Genomic DNA, 26,621 nt, shown 5'->3' on the forward strand with positions numbered 1-26,621 from the left:
ACACCAAGTAAGCTCCCAAGGGGCTCATTTGTTAGCCAAGCAAGGAAAGCAAGGAATGCTGTTCACCAATGATGAGTTTATTAAATTGTGTTGACTGCAGCAGCGAAAGTTATGCGTCCAGAGAAAACAAACCTGCGTCAGACTACCAGCCTTTCGGCACAGACAGTCTTGAAGAGTCAAGGACAGTGAGAGCAGCGACAGCAGCCACGGATCAGAGGGTCCCCGGGCTCCGGACACCGCTCTGCAGGTGCTACTTCACTCAAGCAGTCAACACTGAGTCTGAAGTGACTGAGCAACTGGCCTCCATGAATCCTCTCTGTGGAGCAACTGCAGCTGAAAGTACTGCCAAAGAAGCTGAGAAAACACCTAATGCAGCCCAACCTGAAGTGGAATCTGCTAAGATGTGTGAACAACTGATCACGCTAAAACATGCATGTCAGAAGAAGCTCAGCTGGGAAACCACAGGCCCGCACAGGGTGGGTGTTTTTTTTGTTTGTTTGCGGTACGCGAGCCTCTCACTGTTGTGGCCTCTCCCGTTGCGGAGCACAGGCTCCGGACGCGCAGGCTCAGCGGCCATGGCTCACGGGCCCAGCCGTTCCACGGCATGTGGGATCTTCCCGGACCGGGGCACGAACCCGTGTCCCCTGCATCGGCAGGCGGACTCTCAACCACTGCGCCACCAGGGAAGCCCAGGGTGGGTGTTTAAGGGTACACACTGTACCCTTCACTGGCAGGTGCTCTGCAGAACACACCAAACCCATCACGAGTCATGAGACAGCAGCATCGGCTGAGAACTTCCTCTGCTCTCCTGGACTTTGCCATCACCAGTTCCAGGGATTTTTGTCAGAAATAGAAGCGAATCATCCCGACTTGACCTACTACACAACAGTTTAACAGCTTGAAAGGGGAAAGTTTTACTGCAGTTTTTTAAAAAACTCACGACCTAGACTGAAATTTTCTGTTTGAGAAAAACCTCTACTCGACCACTATCATCAAACATTGAATATGAGGGTTTTTTTTTTCAGATTTGAGAATGTTTTTCAATGAACTCAACCTAAAATTATAAAGCAAACAGAGCTTATATGAAATACCGAGACTGCAGTAGAGTCATCTTGACTACAGTGAACGTGAGTCACAAATAATATCAGAGGCTGTTCTATCATCTCCTTCCCGTGCCACAAAAATTAAAACAAGAAGATCTCCATTCCCACACAGTTTTGCAGCAGATATATTTTCTGAGCTCAAACTACTGGTGAACCTCAGAGGTACTGCAGGTTTAGTCCCAGACCACTACAATAAAGCCAGTCACATGAACGTTCTGGTATCTCAGTGCAAACAAAAGTTATGTTTAGGGGCTTCCCTGGTGGCGCAGTGGTTGAGAGTCCGCCTGCCGATGCAGGGGACACGGGTTCGTGCCCCGGTCTGGGAAGATCCCACATGCCGCAGAGCGGCTGGGCCCGTGAGCCATGGCCGCTGAGCCTGCGCGTCCGGAGCCTGTGCTCCGCAACGGGAGAGGCCACAACAGTGAGAGGCCTGCGTACCTCAAAAAAAAAAAAAAAAAAAAGAAAAGAAAAAGTTATGTTTACACTATACTGTAGTCCATGCAATAGCCCCCTGGGTTTTCTGAGGAATCTGAACTCTAGGATTTAAATGATAGAAGAAAAGCCCACAACTAGCTAAGATGCTCTTAAGTACAAAGAGGAGACAGGGACGCTTCCTAGCACACACGAGGCTTGGGTGGTGCCCAAAGAGCAGACTGACGGCGCTGCAGGGAGAGAAAGTGACGTGTGGCACGGGTGGGCCGGGGAGAAGACGGAACGAGGATCCTTCTGGCCACACGCGAAGGTGGCACCAGGCAGACCTAGGCCTCCGCGTGGAAGAGAAAACTATAAAGTTAACACAAGACATATAAGCGAATACCTCTGGGCCCAGGCCAAGAAAGAACTTTCTAAGCAAAACGTTAAAAACAAACCACAGGCTTCCCTGGTGGTGCAGTGGTTAAGAATCCGCCTGCCAATGCAGGGGACATGGGTTCGAGCCCTGGTCCGGGAAGATCCCACATGCCGCGGAGCAACTAAGCCCGTGCGCCACAACTACTGAGCCTGCACTCTAGAGCCCACGAGCCACAACTACTGAGCCTGCACGCCGCAACTACTGAAGCCTGTGTGCCTAGAGCCCGTGCTCCGCAACAAGAGAAGCCACTGCAACGAGAAGCCCATGCACTGGAACCAAGAGTAGCCCCCGCTCACCTCGCCGCAACTTGAGAAACCCGTGCACAGCAACGAAGACCCAACGCAGCCAAAAGTAAATAAACAAATTTATTATAAAAAAAAAAGAAAAAGAAAAACCATAAGGCGAAAATAATGGCAAATTTGGTTGCGTCAAAATCAAGGACACCAGGGACCAGTCAGCAGGCACGCCGAGGGGAGGAGCTGAGCCCTGGGGTCCATGAGGGCTCCTGCACACTGAAGTCAGCCAGCAGCTCCAGAAGAAAGTGTGCGAAAGGCAGAAGCAGCCGATTCACATCTGCGAGATTCTGCCTGACCAGATCTGCTGGGTAAGCCCGGTCCAGGGCCGCCCTGCCGGTCACTCACCCCAAACGCTCCCACCCGGGCCCCGGGCACAGAGGAGGAGGTGCAGGGCTGCCCCGGGCTGCAGGGTGCACGCAGCTTAAGAGCAGTGTCCTGCGGCGGGAGCATAGTCCACAGCCCCCCGTGCACAGGAACACGCTGGGCGGTGGACACACGCATGGAGCAGTTCGGGGACGATGCAGGAAGAAGGATGACAGGAAGAGCCTGGGCCTGGAGGATACGAGGATGGTAAACCACATCCTCTCGCCATATCAGGGATCCCCAGGAAGCACCCCCGCAACCATCCCGCCAGACCAAGGACAGGTGATGGAATGAGTGAAGCATGACCCTAACCCTACAGGTTACTGATGAGAAACACACCTAAAGCGCATGGGAAAGGACTGCCGTTCAGAGGCAAATACTAACCACGGAGAAACTGGCCGACGTCAGTTCCAAAGCACACTTCAAGGCAAAAAACATCAGCAGGTAGACAACGTAACGACAAAGGAAAAACGCATCAGGACACCTAACTGCAAATCCATATGCAGCCGGCCCACAGCTTCCACACACAGGCAGCAGCAATGCGAGACAGGAAGGAGGGACAGACCAGTTCCACCGTGTGGGGAGACTTTACCTCTCAGAATCGATACATCAGGTAGACAAAAAATTAGTAAGAAACTCAATTGACACAATTAACAGATTTGACCTAACAAACACACAGAGAACTCTGGACCTAACAGAGAACAGAAATTTTTGAAGTAGTCCTGAAATCATTTATAAAAATTCAGGATTTAGGCTACAAAGCAAGTCAAAAAAAAAAAAAATCATGCTTTCTGGCCAAAATGAAATTAAGTTCACAATCAAGAACAAGAATGGAGAGTAACCTACAGTTTTGGAAATTAAGACATTTCTAAATTACAAACGAGTCAAAAAAGCAATCATAATTAAAAGTAGAAAATATTTAAAATTGAACAATGAAAATTCTACATACCAAGAGTTGTGTAATAAAACTAAAGTAGTATGCTGAGGGAAGCATGACTTCAAAAGTCCGTTTCAGAAGAAACAGTGAAAATAGATGAGTTAAGTTTCCAACAATAAGTTAGTAAAAGACTGAGAAAAAAATGTCCAATATATAGAAGGGCAGTGACACAAAAGAGGCTCTTGAGAGCCGGAGCGGGTTCTCTGAGAAGACTGAGCACGTGGAAATCCTCCAGGAACCGGCACAAGGCACGGCAGCAGGAGCGAAGGGCCTGTGTGGACAAACGTCCACGAAGGAAGGGGCAGCACCAGGGCAGCCTATGCCAACGTGTCTGTGACTTAGATCAGCAGGCCTCCATAAAATAGGATTTCAGACAGTAAATGCCTGAACATTCCTGCAAGCAGTAAAGAACAGAAACCAGTAGTTAAAACTCCATCCACACAGGTCACAGGCCTGGCTGGTGAGCGAGTGCTCTTTGCCAGACACTCTAGCAACAGACAACGTTTCAGAGGAAACACTCCCACTGTTGATAAAAAGCCAGGACACACAGAACAAGGAGAAAAGTATAGGCCATTTTCACTTATCAACATGGAAAAAAATCCTAAATAAAATATTCGCAACCTGAATCTATTTTAAAAATTACACAGAGTATCCCAGGAACACATGAGAGAGACGACTGTTTAAAAATGCTGATTGTAGTAGTGCCTGGGGCCGCGGAAGCCAGCACCACAAAGTGGGCATCTTAGAAGAACAGACATTCACTCTCTCACGGTCCTGGAGGCTGGAAGCCCAGGATCAAGGTGCCAACAGGGCCGGCTCCTCCTGGATGCTTGGAGGGAGTCTGTTCAGGCCCCCATCCAGCTGCCGGTGGGGCCAGCCATCCTTGGCGTCTCTCGGCTTGCGGCCACAGGGCTCCAGCCTCTGCCTCGGCCGTCAGGGTACTGTCCTGTGCATCTCTGTCTTCTTGCAAGGACGCCAGTCCTGCGGGACTAGGGCCCTGCCCACTCCAGGGTGGCCCCATCTCAGCTTAACTAATGATGTCTGCAGCAGCCCTGTTTCTCCATAAGGCCACATTCACAGGTGCTGAGAATTAGGACTTCAGCATATCTCTTGGGGGACAAAATTCAACCCACAATAGACTAAGAAAATGTACTGGATGAGGTTCCACATCCATTCATGCTAAAAAGCCTAATGATAGAAAGGGACGCCGCCGCCTGAGGCCAGCGTCACGCAGCCTGAGGCCAGCGTCACAGCGCTACGCGGCCAGCAGGCCAGCAGCCTGAGCGCAGGGACAAGCCCTCCCTGGTTCATCCTCACTGTGAAAGTGCTGGCCAGCTTGGGACAGCTGGCCAGTGTCACAGGCAACCCGGGAGACAGACGGTGAGCACTACTGAAACTAACGAGAGTGCAGCAAAAGTGTAAAAACAGGACTGACAAATAAAAATTCTCGTCTGTGTACCAGTACGATCATATGACTTTCTATGGTACCTAAAAATAAACCTTAAAAACATATGCAAGTCCTTTGTGGAAAACAGTGTAAAATGCACCACCTTCATCTATGGCATAAGGTGACATAATCAAGGTGCCTACTCCCCACAAAGCCAACACAATTCGAATCCATGTCCGAAAAGGGCTTCCTGTGGGAACCTGATCCCAAGCCGCCCCATGATCCGAGTCACCACACTGCACCCAGGACGCTTTTGGAAAGAAGACGCTCCCACCCACAGACAGCGGGCGTGGGTGCTGGACACGTTGGTCAACAGAATCCTAAAGAGTCCCGTCCCTTCACCTGACTGCAAGGATGAGCCGGCACCCACCACAATCCAAGGCAAACGGGAGGGTATCTGAGCCCAAAGGCTGTCAGATCTGCGGGGCGGGAGGAAGCAGCCCGCCTGAGCTCCATGAGGACACCAGAAGGGCGGAAGGCTGCTTTTAAAACTCAGCCGTTGGCTTCCTCCTTGGGGCTCATCCCGGGCTCTGGCTCCTGAGGACAGCTCCCAAACAGCCTGTCAGTCCGCTCAGGCCACCTGCCCAGGCCTCAGGCTCTGGCCCAAGCCCAGTGTGTGTCCAGCACCCACGCTGACCTGCCCCCACGCGTGTCCGGCTCCCCGTGCTGTACGGGAGCAGCACAGTCAGTCTCGAGTCCCAGCACGTCCGCCTCTGCCGTCTGCCCCCTGCACCCTTGGCACATGACGCCACCGTCCCTGGCCTGGCACGTCATTCTCCAAGAAGCAAATGGACCCACCGTGTAAGTCGGCTTTCGACTGCTTTGTGATTTCCACCGTCCCCAAGTGAAACCCAGCCTGCCCAGCCCCTTTCCCGCCACCCTGTCCCTGCCCAGCCTCCAATTCCAGATCCTCCCTGGCTTCTTTCTGGTAACTTCCAGCCTGTTTGTTTTCTCCAGGGCACATGTCATCCGGCCATTCCTTCTGGACTTGGTCCCTTGAGAGCTGGGCCCTGGGGTTGACTCTGGGGCCTGGGACAGGGTCTGCTGAGTGCCAGCTCTGGGGTACAGGCACTCAGGGTTCAGCCTCTGGGGGATGGGTACTCGGGGTTCAGGCTCTGGGGTATGGGCACTTGGGGTGGGCCACAAGAGCTGGGGGGAGATGTCCAGATGTGCGAGGCCAGCAGGAGGTGGAAGCCCTCACTGTTCTCCAGTCCAGGAGGGCAGTCACCTCTGCACACAGCCACGGCGGCCGCTGGAGAGGGCAGACACTTCCTGGGCTCCGCCTCGCTGCCGACCACCTCAGTCCTTCCTTTGTAAAACGGGGGTGACCCCCTCACCTCCCTCCCAGGATGCTGGCGAGATCTATCAAGCCTGGGCAGGGGTGCTCGGTGCCAGGTGGTACGGATCCCCACGGATCTGCGTCCCGAGACCAACAGGCTGGTCTGCCTGGGGAAGGCACCCCCTCCTCACGCGTACTCTGCGGGGCGGCTCTGGGGTCCCGAAGCCACGCTCGCACTTCCCCCCGCGGAAAGAACCAAGCAATTTCACAAGTGGCCAGGTAACCTCCAGCCCCAGGCAACAGGTCCGGAGAGCAGAGCAGAGCAGCCCTCGCTGCCTGCCGGGCTCCGCCCCCAGCGGGGGCAGGGGAGCGCGGCCCTTCCTCCCTGCACAGGGTCCCACCCCCAGGAGGCAGGCTGCTGCGGCCCCCGCGGCCCCTGCACCCCCCGCGTCCGGCCCGGCCTCACCTGCCGCTCTCCTCCTTCACCGCCCCGAGCACGGCCTGCCGGCTGGCTCGCCCCAGACTCTCCTGCACCTTGTCGCCGGCATCCAGCTCGGGCTCCAGGGACGAGCTGGTGCTGCCATCGTGGCTGACGCTGCTGCCCCTCCCAGGGCTGTTCTCAGCCGAGGCTCTGGGGGAGTCGGTGTTCTGCTTCAGGGTCTGCAGCTTGGCCAGGGGGATGATGTCGCAGTCCTGCGGCCGGTGCCACACCGTGCGCTGGGTGGTGGCGTTGTAGTAGTAGAAGCGCGACGTGTTGGGGTCGAAGAGCTCCCACCACTGGTTCTCGCTGGTGCGCTTGATGCGCACGCCGGCCGGCGGGTCCCACACGCACTCGCCCGTGACCAGGTTGGCGTACATGCGCTCGCGCGTGCGCGGCTCGATGATCTCCACCCACTCCAGCCTGGGGAGAGGGGCGGCAGCGTTAGGGTGCGAATATCCTGCCCATCGGGCCACCCACCCTGCGTCCCGTGTCTGCAGAATGGCTCATCCAGCACCAGACCCGTCCTCGTATCTGCCTGCCTCAAAAGCAAGAAATCTTGTCACTTATAAAACCGACGCATACCTAAATTCCACCCACTTCTGATTTTCTACACGCTCATTAGAGCCCAGCCCTGGGAGTGCTGGGGGTCTTCCAACTGGCCCCTCTCTGCTGGCCCCACATTAGGGATGCCCTGGGTTCTGGCCCCCTGTCCTCAGAGGGCCCGGACCACGTGCACTGCCCACACTCCTCCCAGCCAGGTGCCAGGTCCCTACAGGATGCCCCGGCTGCTCTTAGCAGCAGCCACTGCAGGCCACCACCACCCGTCCACCTGCAGCAGAAGCGGACTCCACCGTTACTGTGATGCCCCAGTCAAAAGCGGAGATGGTTCCCCCCAGAGGCCCCCCGAGCACCCCCCACCCCGAGAAGAGGGCTTCCATCCACGTAAGGCCTTTTTTTTTTTTTAAGAGTGTAAATTAAAGCTATTCAGAACAAGGCAATTATGATGCCAATGTTTTGATTATCAGGGTGTGCTCCAGCTGACAAGGAGCATTTTTTATTCTGCTTCCAAGTTTCAACAAACAACCATCTTAAATGCCATTCACTGCTCTGCAGTGTGGATGCACCGTGTCCACTGTTCCTGGACTCTGTGATGGGCCTGGTCCTCACCACCACTGGGATGGTCAGGAGCTTCCAGGGCTTCGGAGAGAAGGGGAGGCACCGTGCTCCTTGCCCTCTGCTGAAGGCCCAGTGTTTCACTTGGGAGCCCGGGTGGGCTTTGGCAGAGGGCTGAGGGGGCAGCCCTTCTCTGAGGACCTCATCCTTCTCTGGGGACCTCATTCCTATTCTTTGAGGCCAGAAGTGCTCGGGGTGGGGAGGAGAAAAGGCACAGTCCTGCGGGCGATGAGTCCCGATCGCTTAGGATGCGCGCGCGCGCGCACACACACACACACACACACACACACACACACACACCTGCCCCGCAGCAGCCCTGCAGGCTCTAGGGCCTCCTTCTGGGTCCACAGTCATTTCTGGAAGCCAGCTGAGCCAAGGCAGGCTAGCATAGTGGGCAGGGCACAGCAGCTAAATGGTGTGGAGCCACAGAGAGGGCAGGAGATGAGGAGGGAGCAGGAAAGAGGGAGAGCCCTGAGGATCCTCAGGGCTGGAGGAGGAAGTGCGAAGTGGGCCCGGCCTGGGGGCTTGGCTACGTCTGAGCGGCCTCCCCCCTCCCCGGTCATCCAGCCAGCGAGCCCCCTCTCTCTCCGAGCTGCAGCCCTCCCGTCTCCCTCTACCTGCGGTCACACTGGGCAGCTCTCAGTGGGGGAGGGCACTGGGGCTCCGTGCTTGCCCATGTGGGACCGCTGCCTAACCTGCCATCCTGTAGCGGGAGGAGCAGGGGCGGGAGGAGCAGGGCTGGGTGGGCATCCTGGGGTCAGACGGCTCGAGGGACAGAGGCTGTGAGGCGGTGTCCTAGACGTAGAGGACAGGAGGCAGACCTCGCGGCACTGAGTGGACCAGCCCCTGGCCTGCTTCTCTGCCTGGTGGGAGTGTGTGGCCCTCTCACACCCTCCTGTCCTCTCGTCCCCTCCTGCCTGGATCCCCATGGCCGCCAGCTGGCCATTGTCCACACAGAAGACGGAGCAAACTTCTAACTTTGGGAACTGGGTACTTTTAACCAGGAAGCTGCGGCCGCCTGCACTGCCCTAGGATGGAAGGCACCGCCAGCGCAGCTCAGCGGGCACCCCGCATTCAGCCAGAGGATACGGGTGCCACCAGGCTTGGAAGCTGGCGGGCACTGCCCGAGGGCGCCCCCCACCCAGGGACGAAGGCGCCTGGAGACCAGGCCAGGAGCTGGGGGTCTTGCTCCCGTGAGGAAGGAAGCCCTGAGGTTCCGAGATTGCCCTCAGCTGACCGCCTGCTCTCCCCTTGGGCCGCGGCATGGGATCGGCTGGGACAAAAGGCAGACGCTACCCAAGGAAGGGCTGACCCAGCAGAGATGCTCAGAAAGCACTGGACTGAACACTCTGAGCCCCACGGAAGCGATAACAATTCTTACTTTTGCTCTAAATACGTTTTCAAATGAATTTAATGGCGATAATTCTCTCTGAATAAAGAAAAGCATCTGTTCCCTTTTCAGCGCATCCCTGTGTGCACGTGGGCAGGACCCCGCCTTTTCAGAAGAACGTTCTGGGCGCTCCCTACAGCACTGAACCAAGTCCCCCAGGGACCCAGGGGGCAGAGAATGTGCTGGAATCTGGAGCCTGGGGAGGGTCGGGAGCGAGCGGGGCCCGAGCAGACCCCATGGCAGGGAGGGGAGGGCAGACCTCGTCCCCGAGGTCGGTGCTGTCCACACCTAGCACCCGGTCAGTGGAGGCTGCAGAGCCTAAGGATGCTTGGTCCCTGGGCGCGTGATGGAGGAACGGTGCTGAAACCACTCTGGGGCTTCCCTGCCAGTAGGAAGGGTCGGGACCTGTGGGTGACAGACTGATCACAGTGACCCACCCACACCATCGATGGAGTTCGAGGGAGATTTATATGGCGACGATGTCTAACATGAATTGGGTAGGAAACGATGAGCCATTTGGGGAAAGAGCCGGAAGATTCAAGATGACAGTGGTTTCCTGGGTGTGACGCCGGCCGCGGCCTCTCCCCGTGGGCCGGGCAGGCTGCGTGGACGACCTGCCTCTTTCCTCCAAGTCCTGGAGATGTTTGCTCGCAGACAATGACCTGTTCAAATACTTACTTCCGGGGAGAGCCTCACGAGTGCCAAGTCTGTCCCAGGCAATCTGCCAGGTGAAAGGGAGGCGAGTGTGACCAAGCACAGCCCCTGCAGTGGGGATCCTGCAACAGGAGAGGCAGGACCGTTCACCAGGGAAGGGGCAGCCTCTCCAGCAAACGGTGCTGGAAGCTGAGGTCTCTGGGCAGGAGGGCCCCTAGCTCACGCCGCACACAGGAAGCTCACGCCTAGCAGTGACTAAGAACCCAGAGGCACTAAAAAAAGATCAGTAAATTGGAAAGTAAAAGAGATTTGGTTTCTCTGGACACATTTGGTGAGAATATTAAATATTAAATTAAATATTAAATATTAAATTACAGATAAAAGGTTCATATACTTAATACATAAATTTGAACAAGAAGAAAACAAATATACTATAGGAAAATGGGCGAAAGATAAGAACAGACAATTCTTAAAGTAAATAACATATGTGAAATGTCCCACTTCACCTGGCATCAGACATAAAACCCACGCCACACTGAGGCCCCCAGCCCCCGGGCACCACATCCAGGCCCGAGCCTTGTCCTGGGGGAGGCTGTGGGCAGACAGGGGCAGCGTGCAGGGCCCCACGGAGGGCACGTGAGGGCACGACATCTCCAGCCCAGCAACCCCTACCCCAATCTCCCCGAAGACACACCGCCAAGAAAACAAAATGACACAAGGACCAGGCGCTCACCGCAGCATCACTCCTAAGTGCACGCTAACTGGAAACACCTACACTGAACACGGGGCTGGTAGGCCACCACACCCAGGAGGCTGCAAAGGGGGCCACCTCTGGGGCCCGAGGTCCAGGGCACCCTTCCAAACAGACGTAGGAGATAAACCAGAAAACCTCCTGCAAGAGGTAGGTGGGGGCACAGAGAAGGTCTGGGGGGGCCCTTCTCTGAATATAAATACCTTTTGAATAGTTTTGTCCTTTGAAAGCATGTTAAGGGTCTACATGTTTAAAAAACAAAATTAGGGACTTCCCTGGCAGTCCAGGGGTTAAGACTCGGCGCTTGCACTGCCGGGGGCCGAGGTTCAATCCCTGGTTGGGGAACTAAGATCCCATAAGCCGAGTGGGCACGGCCAAAAACACCAAACCAAAACAAACCAAAACAAAATTAAATCAATAAGAATGGAAAGGGAGAGGAAAAAACCTCAAACTGAAACAAATGGACGCAACTGTATTTCGATGAACATCACAACCACAAGAGGGAGAAGCAAGCTAACCCGGTGTGAGCACAGGACCAGACCCCAACCCTGCTGCTGGGGGAAGGGTGCGTGTGGGCGTGAAATAAGTCCTGGACGTTTTTCTAGTATGTGTATGTATACACACACACACACACAGACACACACACAACTCTGTAGCAGAATGGGCAAGCGACTTTGAAACCATCTTGGACACACTGTCAGTTGAACAAACGAGTCATTGCACTGCGGCTCTTGGAAACAGGGCTCTCCTGGAGGAGGCGCAGGACGGTGGTACAGGAGGCGGCAAGAAAACGCCTCAGAAAAGGGCCGGCCGCGACCGGAGATGTCCACGCAAACTCAGCGCTTCTAGCCCTTCTGCTTAAAGGGTCAAGAAACACACACGTCGCAGGAGCCACGAGCACACGCGCTGGTCCTTAGACCCTCGTCTTCCCTTGGGGAACGGGGCCCCTCAGAGAAACAGCTGACGGGGGTGGGGGGAGGCAGCCCAGGATGCACCTGGAGCCCGGGGAAGCCACCAGGAATCACCAGGGCCAGCCTGGAGGAGTCTCACCAGCCCACCTGGTACAACAGAGCACCAAGTCATGAAGTGCGGGATGAACGACAAACCACGGAAAGCAGAACGGAATTTGTGATTCCACACTGAGAGGGATCCACAAGTGAACACAGCGATGGGGAGGAGGGGCTCTTGCTCCCGAGGGACAGGGGGCACCGGCCGGCCGGCGTGGACCGGGTGCCGTGGCTGGGAAGGCATCCAGCTCTGCACCCATCCCAGGAAGGCCCAGGTCGAGGAAGAAACGGTGGAAGCCCCGAAACTGGCGAGGAGCACGGCAGTGAGGCAAACAGCCACTGTCCCGAGAGCAGGTGGGCGGCAGGTGGCCGTGAACCTGCAGAAGGACACACTCTGCTCAGAAATCATCGGAAAAACCAACCCGAGTGCTCTATCTTAACAAGGGTGGCTTCCCTGAAAAAGTGTCTATGTCGCAAAAGGCAGAGGAAGGAAGTGGAAATCTTCCAGGTTACAAAACACAAAGGAGACGTGCAGCAGACTCGGGGTAAGCGGCGCTGGAGGGGCCGGAAATGCCACGAAGGACGGCAAGGAGCCAGCGGCCAAAGCCGGACCAGGCGGTACAGGAGGCGGGTGCTTCCCATCGCACAGATTTACGCATGGCGCCTCCTGTCCCGGGAGATGTGAGCAAACACGGGGCTGGATGTGCGTGTCCCCCAGATGACTCAGAACAGTGCTGTTTGTGGAAGGAGCAGCGGCCGCACGGCGGCACAGAGCATGAATCTGGGTAAGGGGACCTGATGCTCAGAGCACTCTTTCTGTTCGTGCAACTTGTGGAATTATTCCCAAACAAAGCCATAAATTAGAAAAACGCAAGTGATCATCTGTGGCCGCCTGCCTCGGTGTGGATGCCCAGAGGGCGCCTAAGGGGCTGGGCCCAGCTGAGGGCTGGCAGGGTGTCCACTGCCTGAGGAGAAGCCCTCCCTGCTCTGCAGCCCGTTGGCGACGGGAGGTGGGGCTCCCCGGGGAAGCCAGATTCAGCAGGCAGCACACAGCTCCTCGTGGAGGAGAGCGGGGCCAGGCCGCGTAAGCAGGCAGGACAGCGCTGACAAGCCGAGGAAAAGCCTCCTGCTTCGCTGGCCCCCGGTATGTCAGCCTCCTTACCTCGTGCTAGACCCTGAAAGCCGAGACTCCTGCAGGCCAGCATGATGGCTCTCGCATTCGTAGTCCTGCGTCTGGGACATCGCAGCCTCTTCCTGAGGACCCAGGTGGACGGATGTCAGCAGGTCAGTGGGATGCCCTCAGCAGCAGTCGGGAAGGCACCGCCCTGAGAGCAGAAGCCACATTATCACGCCTTTGGGTATTTGGCGAAACAGTAACTCCCAGCCTGGCCCCTCATGGCCCAGGTCGCCGGCGAGAATGAGGCACACTCCTGCCTGAGCTGGTTTCTGAGCTTCCCGCGCCCGACCCTGAACCCCAGCCGGGATCCGGCCCCTGCCCAGCCCCCGCGGAGGGCATCCAGACCCCCTCGCCAGCTGGCTCTAGGCAAGCTGCCTGCCCCCTCTGAGAGCAGTGTTCTTGCCTGGTAAACAGGGACAGCACTACCCACCTGGCGCTACCGTGTCCACAAGCGAGAGGCACATGGCACGCCCTGGACTGGGCAACACTCAAGGGTGACCTATGCACACGCAAGGCCCCCAGATTTAGGACAGAGGGGGCTGTTCAAAAACGGTGCTGCATTGACACGATTTACACATGGGAAACAATGCACCTTGACCCCCACCTCATCCAATACATTAAACTCAATTCTAGGTAAACCGATGCTCTGAACATTAAAAGTAAGACAGTAAGACTTTTAGAAAAAATGTAGAAGAAAATCTTTGTGGTTTTAGAGTAGGTGCACATAATCAGACACAAAAAGTCACTAACCACAAAAGAAACATTAACAAATTGGACTATAATATTAAGAACCTCTGCTTATAAATTTTTACCATTATGAATATTACTCAGCCATAAAAAGAATGAAATAATGCCATTTGCAGCAACATGGATGGACCTAGAGGTTTTCATACTAAGCGAAGTAAGTCAGAAAGAGAAAGACAAATACCATATGATATTACTTGTATGTGGAATCTAAAATACGACACAAATGAATTTATTTACGAAACAGAAACAGACTCACAGACATAGAGAACAGACTTGTGTTGGCAAAGGGGGTGGGGTGGGGGAGGGAAGGACTGGGAGTTTGGGATGAGCAGATGCAAACTAGTATATAATGAATGGACAAACAACAAGGTCCTACTGTAGAGCACAGGGAACTATATTCAATATCCTGTGCTAAACCATAACGGAAAAGAATATGAAAAAGAATATATATATATGTATAACTGAATCACTTTGCTGTACAGCAGAAATTAACACAACATTGTAAATCAACTATACTTCGATAATTTTTTTTTTTTTTTTTTTTTTTGTGGTACGCCGGCCTCTCACTGCTGTGGCCTCTCCCGTTGCGGAGCACAGGCTCCGGACGCGCAGGCCCAGCGGCCATGGCTCACGGGCCCAGCCGCTCCGTGGCATGTGGGATCCTCCCGGCGGGGCACGAACCCGTGTCCCCTGCATCGGCAGGCAGACTCTCAACCACTGCGCCACCAGGGAAGACGAATAAAATTTTTAAAAATAATTTTTTTCCATTACAAGAAAAAAGACAAATCCAGGGTAGGAGATATTTGATGCATAGAATATGTATAATACATTACATAAATGTGTGTACATGATCTGATCTGACAAAGGACTATTTCCAGAACATATAAAAGATTCCTAGAAATAAATAAGAAAAAACCACAATCAATAGAAAAAAGGACAAAAGACTTGAAAGCACACTTAACAACAACAAAAATCTAAATGACTAATGAACACACAGAAGTGTGCTCCACCTCATTAGTCATCGGGAAATGCTAATTAAAAGCATAATGGGACACTAGCGTGCCCACCAGAATGGCTAGCATGGAAAAGTAAACCTACCCCACGCTGGCCAGAGTGTGGAGGCTCACCGGCTGCAGGGCGCAGGTTAACACCCTCCAACCGGGTTGGCAGCACTTCCTAGGCTGCACGTACCCCGAGGCCCTGTCATCCAGGGCTGCCAGGGGCCAGCAGAGGCCACATGGCCGCTCACCAAGGCCTGCACATGGCATTCCCAGCAGCCGCAACGGGAAACTGCCACGTGTCCATCACAGCAGAAACGGCACACGGGAGTTGCCCCCCACAACCTGGGTGTGGCTCCGGGGGCGTGAGAGACAGGAGCCTGACACACTGGAGTCACCAGCACAATCCCCTTACGTACGTTCAGGCACACGAGCCTCTGCGGACACATCAGAAGCAGCCGCCTCTACGCCAGGTAGTGACAGGTGGGCCCAAGGGGCAGGGCCACCGTTGAGCATGTGTTGGTTTATAAAAGCTCTCAGAGGGACTTCCCTGGTGGTCCAGTGGTAAAGAATCCGCCTTCCAATGCAGGTGATGCAGGTTCGATTCCTGGTCAGAGAACTAAGATCCCACATGCCATGGGGCAACTAAGCTCGCACGCCTCAACTAGAGAGACTGCATGCTGCAAACTACAGAGCCCACGCACTCTGGAACCCACGCGCCACGACGACAGAGCCCACATGCCCTGGAGCCCGCGTGCCACAACTAGAGAAGGGAAAAACCTGCACGCCACGACTAGAGAAGAGAGAAGCCTGTGCGCCGCAACGAAAGATCCCGCATGCCGCAACTAAGACCCGATAAATTAATTTTAAAAAAAAAAAGCTCTTGGAGTTCCATGCCACCGCTTTCACACCTTCTTGTACACAAGCCTCACTTCAGTAAAACGTCTGAAGAACTGCGGAGCAGCGGCAGCGCAGCAGGGGACACCTGCCCCTTGCTCCGTCCTCACCCCAGCTGCTCTCGGGACGAGGCCCTCTCTGGAAGAGGCCGGTCCACAGATCCTATCTGTGCTAATCAAGGCAGGGAGAAAGCAGGTTCAGGGCACGGGAACACAGCCAGCCAGGGGCCCAGGGGCAAGGGACGCTGCTGGCCAATCAGACACTTTCTCTAAGGCCCAGAAGGACTGTGACGCCCCGTCCCACCCAACTCCACTCAGTTCCTGGGCTGGAGAACAGGCTCCCAGCCGCCTCCTTCCTACCACTGGAATGTCCACACAACTACTAGGAATGCTTAAGACTGCCAGGAATGCCATTTTTAAAAAAATGAAACAAGTCTTTCTAATTGTCTAACAGAAAATAGGTGACCTTCTTTTATGGCTTCAACATTAAAAAAAAAAAATTAAAACAGCACTGTTAGCGAAATTTTGGAAAAAGTAAAAGGTACCTACCATAACCTGAGAACAACTCAAATCAATGTCTTCAACCTGTGCACCTCCTTTCACTCATCTGCCATCCTTCCCGGCTGGTCCAGAGCAGCAAGGCTACCACCTCCAGTGCATCTGGCTGCCCTCCTCGTTTCAGTGCCAGCTAAGGCATCACCTCCTCCAGAAAGCCTTCTCCAATCTGGGACAGACACCTCATCTTGGTGACCCAAATGCCCCGGGTCTGAAATCAGGTAGTGTTGGCCCTCCAACTTTGCTCTTCATTTTTGAAGTTGTTTTAATTATTCTAGGTCCTCTGCATTTTCATATGAATTTCAGAATCAGCTTCTCAGTTTCTCCAGAATAGGCTGCTATGATTTTGCTTGCAGTTGCATTGAATCTACCCATCAACATGAAGAAAACTAACATCGTAACAATTCTGAGTCTTCAAATCTGTGAACAGGGCATATCTCTCCATTAGTTACTAGTTTCTCTCAGCAATGTTTTGTAGTTTTTTTTTTTTAGTGCAGAGATCTTGTACATATTTAGTCAAATTTACCTGTATTTCATATTTTGGACACTGACAAAATATAAAACAATTTCCAATTGTTCGTTACTAGTACAGAAGTATATCATTTGGTTGTGCATATTGGTAACCTTGCTAAACTCACTCATTAGCTCTAATTGTGCCCTCCCTTTCAAAAATTTCATTAGAATTTCTACATAGATGATCATGTCAATGGTGAACACAGACAATCTTACTTCTTCCTTTCCAATATGGATCGTTTTCTTTTTCTTCCTTCCCTGCCCTGGCTAGAACCTCCGCCAAGATGCTGACTAGGATGGGTAAGAGCAGACACAGTTGCCTCATTCCTGATCTCAGGGGAAGCAGCCAGTGTATCATTATTAAGTATGATGTTGGACTTCCCTGGTGGCGCAGTGATTAAGAATCCGCCTGCCAATGCAGAGGACACGGGTTCTAGCCCTGGTCCAGAAAGATCCCACATGCCGCGGAGCAGCTAAGCCCATGCGCCACAACTACTGAGCCTGTGCTCTAGAGCCCGTGTGCCCCAACTACTGAAGCCCGCACGCCTAGAGCCCGTGCTCCGCAACAAGAGAAGCCACCACAATGAGAAGCCCACACACAGCAACGAAGAGTAGCCCCCACTCGCTGCAACTAGAGAAAAGCCCATGCGCAGCAATGACGACCCAACGCAGCTAAAAATAAAACTTAATTAATTTATTTTAAAAAAAGTATGATGTTAACTGCAGATGTTTCATAAATGTCCTGTGTTGGGTTGAAGAAATTCCCTTGAATTCCTACTTTGCGGGGTTTTTTAAAAATCAGAAATGGATGTTGGATTTTGTAAATCGTTTTTACCATGTGTATTGAAATGATCACATGATTTTTCTTTTTTGGTTTCAGAACAGTTGAATTCCATTGATTAACTTTCTAATGTTAAACGAACCCTGTATTCCTTGAACAAATCCCAGTTGGTCAGGATATATTATCACTTTTATATATTGGTGTATCACGTATATATATTGTATATATTATATATTCTTAACAAAATAAAATTTTGTTAAGAATTTCTGCATCTATGTTCATATGTACTTTATTCTTCTTGTGATGTCTGTCTGGTTTTGGTATCAAGATAATACTGGCAAAATAAAATGATTTGAGAAATATTCCCTCCTCTCAATTTTCTGGGAGAGTCTGTGCAGAATTGCTATTATTTCTTCCTCAAATGTTTGGTAGAATACACCAGTGAAGCTATCTGGGCATGCATTTTTTTGAGTGAGCTTTCGTGGGTTTTGTCTTTCAACGAATTTGTCCCCTTCATATAAGCTGTTGAATTTATTGGCATAAAGTTCTTATAGTATTCCTGTATTATCTTTTTAAGATCAATAGAATCTGTAGTGATGCCATCTCTTTTGTTCCTGATATAGGTAATTTATGTCTTTTCACTCTTTTACCTAATCAGTTTGGTCAAAAGCTTGTCAATTTTACTGACCTTGTTTAAAAAAAGACAGTTTTTCACTTTATCAGTTTTCTCTATTATTTTTCTGCTTTGATTAATTTCCGCTTCGATCTGTTACTGCCTTTCTTTGCATTCTTTTGGATTTAATTTGCTCTTTTTCTAATTTAAGGTAGAAGTTGAGTTCAGTGATTTGCGACCTTTTAAAATTTTAATCCAATTTAGGCATCTAGTGTTATAAAATTTCCTTTAGAGGACAGCTATCACGATATCCCACAAATTTTGATATGCTATATTTTCATTTTCACCCAGTTCAAAAGCTGTCTCATTTCCCTTTTGATTTCTCCTTTGACTTGTGGATTATACAGAAGTATGTTATTTACCTTCCCAATAGGTGGTGATTTTCCAGATTTTTTAAAAAAAATTTATTTATTTGGTTGCGCTGGGTCTTAGTTGCAGCAGGCGGGCTCCTTAGTTGTGGCACACGAACTCTTAGTTGCGGCATGCATGTGGGATCTAGTTCCCTGACCAGGGATCGAACCAAGGCCCCCTACATTGGGAGCATGGAGTCTTATCCACTGTGCCACCAGGGAAGGCCCAGACATTTTTATAGTCTAATTTAGTACCGTTTTTGTCAAAAATGTTATGGTGCAGAAAAATGGTCTATCTTGGTAAATATTTCATATGCACTGGAAAAACATGCTGTTGGGTGGAATGCTCTATATATGTCAATCACATCAACTTGGTTGATTGTGCCAACACTAATTTCCTGTCTACCTGTTCATCAGTTACTGAGGAAAGGGTACTGAGAGCTCCAACTACAATTGTGGCTTTGCTTATTTCTTTTTGCAGTTCTCTAAGTTTTTGCTTCACATGTTTCATAGTTCTGTTATTAAGTACCTAAAATTTATAGTATCTTCTTGAGGAATTAACCTCTTTGTCATTATGAAATATCTTTACCTGGTAGTTTTCTTTGCTCTGGAATGAGTACATTTGATATTATTACAGCAGGTCCAGCTTTCTTTCCATTAGCATTAGAACTGTATCTCTTTTGCCTTTCTTTTACTAACCTATTTGTCTCTTGATATTTAAAGTGGGTTTATTGGGTAAGCCAGCATATAATTGGGTCATGCTTTTTTATGCAATCTGACAATTTCTGTTGTTTAATTGGGGTGTTTAAACCATCTATATTTGTGATTGTTGACAAGGTTATGTTGAAATCTACCCTCGTTTCCTGTTTTTGATTTCTCCCATCTGTTCTTTGTTCCCCCTTTTCCTTCTTTTGAATTATTTTATGTGATTCCATTTTTCTGCCTTCTTTTTTTTTTTTTTTTTTTTTTTTTGTGGTACGCGGGACTCTCGCTGTCCTGGCCTCTCCCGTTGCAGAGCACAGGCTCCGGACGCGCAGGCTCAGCAGCCATGGCTCACGGACCCAGCCGCTCCGCGGCACGTGGGATCCTCCTGGACCGGGGCACGAACCCGTGTCCCCTGCATCGCCAGGCGGACTCTCAACCACTGCACCACCAGGGAAGCCCTCTGCCTTCTTTTGAATTATTTTATGTGATTCCATTTTATCTCCACTGTTGACTTATCAGCTGTATGTAATTCATTGTTTTGCTATTTTAGCAGCTGCTTCTGGGTTTGCAGCATCCATATTTAATTGATCATAGTCTGCCTTCAAGTGAAATTATATTTCTTCAAGCATATGAGTTTGCCATTTCTCCTGGATTTTGTGCCATTTTTGTCATATATTTTATTCTATTTATGTTACAATCCCCCAACTCTGCTAAACTGTTATTATTTTTAGTTAGATAATTGCGTTTTAAAGAGATGCCATTTAAAGAGAATTAAATAATAAGAAAGTGTCATATATTTAGTCATGTAGGTGCGTTTCCAGGACTCTCCATTCTTTCACATAGATCCAGATTTCCATCTGGTTTCATTTTCCTGCAGCCTGAAGAATTTCCTATAACATTTCTTGCTGTGAAGGTCTTTCAGCTTTTGCATGTTTGAAGTATCTTTATTTCACCTTCATTTTAGAGATATTTGCCCCGGTGTCGGCTCCTAGGCTGACAGTTTTCATTCAGCACTTGCACACGGTGCTCCACTGTCTCCTCATTTGCATTGTTTCCAAAGAGAAATCTGCCATCGTCCGTATCTTTGTTCCTCTGTGTGTAATTATGTCTTTTTTTCTGGCTGCTTTTTTTTTTTTTTTTTTTTTTGTGGTACGCGGGCCTTTCACTGTTGTGGCCTCTCCCGTTGCGGAGCACAGGCTACAGACGCGCAGGCTCAGCGGCCATGGCTCACGGGCCCAGCCGCTCCGCGGCACGTGGCATCTTCCCGGACCGGGGCACGAACCCGTATCCCCTGCATCGGCAGGCGGACTCTCAACCACTGCGCCACCAGGGAAGCCCTTTCTGGCTGCTTTTAAGACCTTTCTCTCCATCACTGACTTGGAGCAATTTGATTATGATGTGGTCTGTGCATGTTCCTTGTGCTCAGAGTTTAAGATTGTTTGATCTAGGTTTATAGTTTTCATAAAACTTGGAGGCTTTTTGGCTATCATTTCTTCAAGTAGTTTTTCTGTCCCTCCCTCCCTCTTTGGGAACTCCAATTACACAAATCGCAGCCTCTGCCCACTGCCCCTCAGCTCAGTCAGGCTCGTTTTTTGCGTTGTTTACTTAGTACTTTTCCTCTCCTTGTTTTAGTTCGGATACTTCTTACTGCTTTGTCTTCACGTTCACTAATCTTTTCTTCTGCCACATCTAAGCTGCTGTTAATCCCATCCAGTGTGTTTTGCACTCAGACAGTGTAGTGTCAAACCTAGAAGTTTAGTTTGGATCTTTAGTTCAGTGTCTTTACTTCACCAGGTCTCTACTTAAAGTCTCGAATATTTCCTTGAGCTTTCTGAACATATGGAATGTAGCTATAATAACTGCTGTAATGACCTCGTCTGCTAAATCTAACATCTGAGTCAGTTTTGCATCCGTTTCAACTGAATTTTCACTGCCTAATGAGTTGTATTTTCCTGTTTCTTTCTATGCCTGGTAATTTTGATTGGATGCCAGACACTGTGAATTTTACCCTTTTGTAAGCTGTATATTTTTGTATTCCTATAAATATTTTTGAGCTTTGTTTGGGGATACAGTTACTTGGAAACAGTGTGAAACTTTTGGTTCTTGTTTCTAAGATTGTTCAGGGGCACAGAGCAGCATTTATTCCAGGGCTAGCTGTTCTCCACTGAGTAGCCTGCCCAGAGGCCTGTGAATTATGAAGGTTTTCAGTCTGCCTGAAGACAAGGCACTCTTCACAGTGCTGTGACAGCTCTGGGTACTGTTCCCCTTAATCCTTCTGAGTGACTCTTTCCCTGGCCTCTGGTGGTTTCCCCACACCCACACACTGATCAACACTCTGCTGGAAACTACGAGAGACCCTCTGCACATGTCCAAGTTCTCTCTGTTTGCGGCTCTCTGCTCTCTGGTGCTCTTGCCTGCAAACTCTAGTTCCCTTAGTTGCCCTGGACTCTAAGCTCCAGCTCCTTTATGGAGGGAATCTGCCAGGCTCTGCATCCTTACACCTCCCTGAATGCCGTAAGAGCTGCAGAAACCATCAGGCTCATCTTGTTTGATTCTCATCCCGTAAGCATCACTGTACTTTGTTGCCTCATACCCAAAGTTTAGAAAACCAAGGTTTCACAACTATTGCCCAGCTTTTTTTTTTTTGCAGTACATGGGCCTCTCACTGTCGCGGCCTCTCCCATTGCAGAGCACAGGCTCCAGACGCACAGGCTCAGCGGCCATGGCTCACAGGCCCAGTCGCTCCGCGGCATGTGGGATCTTCCCGGACAGGGGCACGAACCCGTGTCCCCTGCATCGGCAGGCGGACTCTCAACCACTGCGCCACCAGGGGAGCCGTCCAGCTTTTTATTAGTTTCGAGTGGGAGGGCTAATCTGATCCCTGTTACTCCATCTCGTGTGTAGGTGGATTGTAGTATAGTCACACACACACATAAGTCATTATAACTGTGATATGCCGTCTGTCTCCCCACTAGAGGGTGAGGGTAAGCTCCTTGAGGGCAGAGATGATGTTTGTTTTGTTATATCCTTGATACACAGTAACCAATCAAACATTTACTGAATAAACACACTCCTTAATCACCTGGAATTTATTTTGGCACACTGTACAATTAAGGACCTCAAATGTTTGTTCTGTTACATACTGTATGACTCCAAGTATTAAGACAGCTTGGACAAGGCAAAACTATATTGCTGGTAAAAAGATCATGGATGCCAGTGGTTCAGGAGGGAGGATGGTTGAATGGGGGAACACAGGGGATTTTCTACGGTGGCAAAACGGTTCTGTGTAATACTGCCATTGTGGATACCTGACAATATGCATTTCTCAAACCCAAAGAACTTTACAGCAAAATGAGTGAACCTCAATGTACACAAATTTAAAAGAAAATAATTCAGGAAGTCAGAAGTTCTCAGGATGGGGCTTCCCTGGTGGCGCAGTAGATAAGAATCTGCCTGCCAATGCAAGGGAACACAGGTTCAAGCCCTGGTCCGGGAAGATGCCACAAGCCGCAGAGCAACTAAGCCTGTGTGCCACAACTACTGAGCCTGAGCTCTGGAGCCTGCAAGCCACAACTACTGAGCCCACGTGCCACAACTACTGAAGCCCGCGCACCTAGAGCCCCTGCTCCGCAACAAGAGAAGCCACCGCAATGAGAAGTCCGCGCACAGCAACGAAGTGTAGTCCCCACTTGCCGCAACTAGAGAAAGCCCACGCACAGCAACGAAGACCCAATGCAGCCAAAAATAAATAAATTAAATAAATAAATAAATAAATAAAAAGATGATCCTGGAGGATCTCGTAGAGTCAGAAAGTAAGGAAGACAAGACAAAAACAAAACCCCACGATGAAGGGGTCTGCCAAAGGGACAATGGCGCTAAATAAAAGAGCTCCCAATGACCAAAGCTGGAACATTTTGAGGGAAAAAAAAAGTCATCCCATTATACTTTATAACTTTTATAAAGTATAAAAGGATATCCCTAAGTCCATACTGATATAAATAAATGACCAAATAAGGAAGTAAAATGGGGAGAAGAGACAAATATCCCCTGCAAACACCAATCTATGCAGACGCTCGGCCCTTACGGACCCTCCTCCCGCGGGTGCCCCAGCCCGGCCCGGCCCAGGGAGCTCCTGGAGGGCCCCCCTCACCCGCCTGTGCACAGCCCACCCCCCCAACCTGAGCAGAGGGCGGCGGTCCACGCTTTACAGAGGGTTCCGTTTGGGCACCAGGTCCTGGGCCGTGCTGCCCAATTCTTCCCAAACATGACTCTCAAGGCGCAAAGCCAGCCCCTCCACCCCAGGGGGTCTCGTGCACCCCCTGGACGCCCCGCTGCCCGGCGCCTCGCAGCCCCTGGCCATCGTCCAGCTGTCTTCCGTCTGCTCCTGTCTGTGCCGCACGGCACGTTCTCTGCAAGCAGCTGTCCTGGGGACTTGCTCTCCCCGCTGTCTGCCGTTGCTCATGGGGCCCTCACGTCTCTCACAGCCCTTGTCCCCCAGCTCCTTTCTCAGCTCTGCCAGTGCCCTCTCCCTGCATCCTGTCCCCCAGAGCCTCCTCCTCCTGTGCATAGCTGAGCTCCACTCCTGCCCCCGGGGCTGCCTTCTCCTCCTTCCAGTGTCTACATGAGGGTCCCACGCTGGCTCCCGATCACTGCTCATCTATAAATGAGGGCAGGGACAGGACTGAGCCGGGGAGCTCCCACAGCTGTGTGGCTCCAGAATGCTCGACTGCCAAGTTTCCTTACAGGTTCTGCTCTGGAAATGAGTTTCTGGTCTTAGGACATTTTTTGGTTGCAAGTGACGGAAACCCAACTCAAACTTAAGACAGAGCAGCTGGCACCCGTGCCCAGTAGGGCTGTCCAGTTTCTAGGAAGCCCCAGGCCGCTCTCCCCTATACTCTCTGCTCAGGCTGGCTCTCTCAAGAGCCATACAGCGACACCCCCAAACACGGCCAGAAGTTTCTTCCCTCTGGCTCTAGCAAGAGTCTCCTGGCTTCTGAGTGAGCACTGGGACCTCAGCCTTGACTGGTGCTGTGCGGGGGCAGGTGGGAAGGCGGCTCCATGGGCATCCGAAGGCCCTCCTGCAAAAGCTCCTTTGGGTGACTGTCTGCCTGCCTGCCAGGGGACTCACTGGGAGGCCTCTTAGCCCCCACAGTACGGGGGACACGGCCCAAGGCACTGCCAGAGGCCGGCATGTCCTCAGGGAGTGCCGTTTCCCCTCTCTTCTTCCCCATCTCACCGCTTAAGAGTCTGGATCTTGTAGAAAATGCGGCTGGAGCACCTGGGCCCTCCTCCTTCGGCTCCTCTCTCACCGGACGCCCACCCACATCCGGTTTACCCCAAGGCCCACCCAAACCACAGACCCCATTCTGCCAAGTAAATGTCGCCAACGGTGCCCCCAGAATCCTCTTTGTTGGGCGAAAACTCAGCCCCGCTCAAGGCTCTGGCTTTCGCTCCTCTTCCCTGTCTGGCCGACACCCTCCTCTGGCTGTGGCTGTTCCTTAGATTCACTGCAGATGAAATCCTGTTCCCTATTTTTCATTCTTTTTGTCCACTTCAGTGAGTTTCAGGGAGGAAAGAAGAACAAACAAGCCTCTACTCAGCCATCATTTCCAGAAGGCCTATGTTCCATTCTCCAGGCTGTTTTTAATACGTTTTCCAAGTTCTGCACAATGAGCCCATCTCAGTTTCATGTGGGCTGGCAGCACAAGGCCCCGCTCTCCCCGCTCAGCCAACAGGCCGGGCTGGCATTTCCGCCTCCACACCTCCCGCTGCAGCTGTTCTCACTGACCTCCACCACCCCCCAAATGCACGGGCCACGCTGTTACGCTGAAAATCGTGGCCCAATCCGTCAGCAAGTCATGGAATCAACCTGTAGGTCAGAACCAGCTTATCAGACCTTTCTGGAAAACGACGTCAGACCGCACCCCACACAGAAAGGACACTGCTATTTGGAGTCAACTGGACGCAACGTAAAGTGAATCTCGGAGGCTGGAGCTGCCCTGCAAGCTCTCGGAAAGCTGCCACTCTGGGGACAGCACGTGGCTTCTGTCCGGCCTCGGGGTTGCATGACAGGCAATCAGGACACACAGACCCCTCTGCTCACCCGCGGTGTGCGTCCCCAAGCCCTCACCTTCTTGGGCTTTCCTCACCAACAAAACCGCACCGGAGCCCCCGCAGGACCGTTTAGAGAGAACAAAATCTCTATCACACGTTCACGAGCCAAGGTCGGGGACACAAGCTGGCCTGTGACAGGAACAGCCCAACACCAGCGAACTGTTCGGGTTCCCCAAACCTTCCAGGCGCACAGCGCCCTGGCGCCCAGAGGAGGACGGCGTGACAGGCCTGTCGTTCTGCACGACGCCAACGCCAGCCCTCCTGTCACCTCCAGCGCCCACGGGGCAGCCAGTCCCGACCCCTCCAGGCTGAGCCCCCAGCCGCCTCGGCCCCAAAAGATGATGCGGGGGCTTTGGCGAGGGGGCGGGGGTGCAGGACAGAGACGGGGCCTCCACGAAGGAGGAGCAGCGGCGCTTCGAGGCAGAGGATGTTTCCTTATTACTCCAACCTCCTTGTGCCTTCTGCTCATTCCCACCCCAGCAGCCAGCCCTCTGCCCCGTGACGCAGCAGCACTCGCTGCAGTGACAGGCCTGCCTCCTTCAAAGGAAAGTCGGCGGAAGCGCGGACGCTTCTCACACTCACTCCAGGGGCCACGTGGCACCGCGCGCAGCCCCGCCCACCCCACCCCGCCCAGGAGAAGACAGAGGGTCCCTGAGGAAAAGGAAACTCCTGAGAACGCTGTGGGACGGCTGAAAGCACAGAGAAGAGCGGCGACAGGCCGTCTGCCCAGGACTCGGGGGTTTCCTAGGGCGCTTCTCACCCGCCCGGCGGGCGAAGGTGGCGCCGGGGCAGGTGGTCAGGCTTCCCGTGGCTCTGAGTGTGGAGACGCGGCCGCCTGGCGTTTCTCTGTGCTGCTCTTCCGCGCAGTGTCGCGCTTCGGGCCTTCCCCACTCACGGATCTGGGCCGCCCTCACCCTGTCCTGGCCGGCTCCCCAAAATGCTCCATGCACACCCCTCACCTGAAGGAGGTCTGCTCCCTTGAAAGTCACCGCAGGAGGGATACCCTCCCCACCAAGGCCCCTCAAAAGCCCCCGGCGCCCCGCGCCCCCGTCGGTGAGCCGGGGGCCGGCTCCGCCCCGGCTGCCCTAGCTCAAGAGGAGAGGAGCCCCTGGACCCGGCACCTGGTCTCCGCAGCCCCGCCTCCTGAAGAGCACCTGGCGCAAGGGGAAGTAAAGACACCGAAAAACTCACAAACAGTTCACTGGGCTGTGACGACGGCTGCCCTTTGCCGGGTGCTGCCGAGCTCTCAGCAGCCGCACCGCCCACCGACCTCACCACGTGGTCGCTCGGCGCCCTTCCCCCGCTGCGCAGGCAGGTCGGCTTGTCCTTGTCACAGACCTGGGCCGGTGCTGAGGCCGGAGCTGCGTAGGGGCAGCTGGAC

The 26,621-nt window shown here is 52.4% G+C and overlaps 1 protein-coding gene across 2 annotated transcripts in view; it reads right to left on the bottom strand.

The window, feature by feature from the left end:
* ARHGAP39 (Rho GTPase activating protein 39) overlaps positions 1–12,973 on the bottom strand; it is a gene marked incomplete at both ends in the record, with an annotated part of 37,591 nt that extends 24,618 nt beyond the window's left edge. For both annotated transcript variants that reach the window (XM_082859117.1, XM_082859116.1), the window contains 2 exons: positions 6,742–7,176; positions 12,894–12,973. In XM_082859117.1, coding sequence (XP_082715243.1) covers positions 6,742–7,176; positions 12,894–12,973 — 515 coding nt within the window. The remainder of the gene's footprint in view (positions 1–6,741; positions 7,177–12,893) is intronic.
* Between the last annotated feature and the right edge of the window lie 13,648 nt (positions 12,974–26,621).

Source organism: Leucopleurus acutus (assembly GCF_964270905.1).
Source record: "Leucopleurus acutus genome assembly, chromosome: 17".
Taxonomy (NCBI): domain Eukaryota; kingdom Metazoa; phylum Chordata; class Mammalia; order Artiodactyla; family Delphinidae; genus Leucopleurus; species Leucopleurus acutus.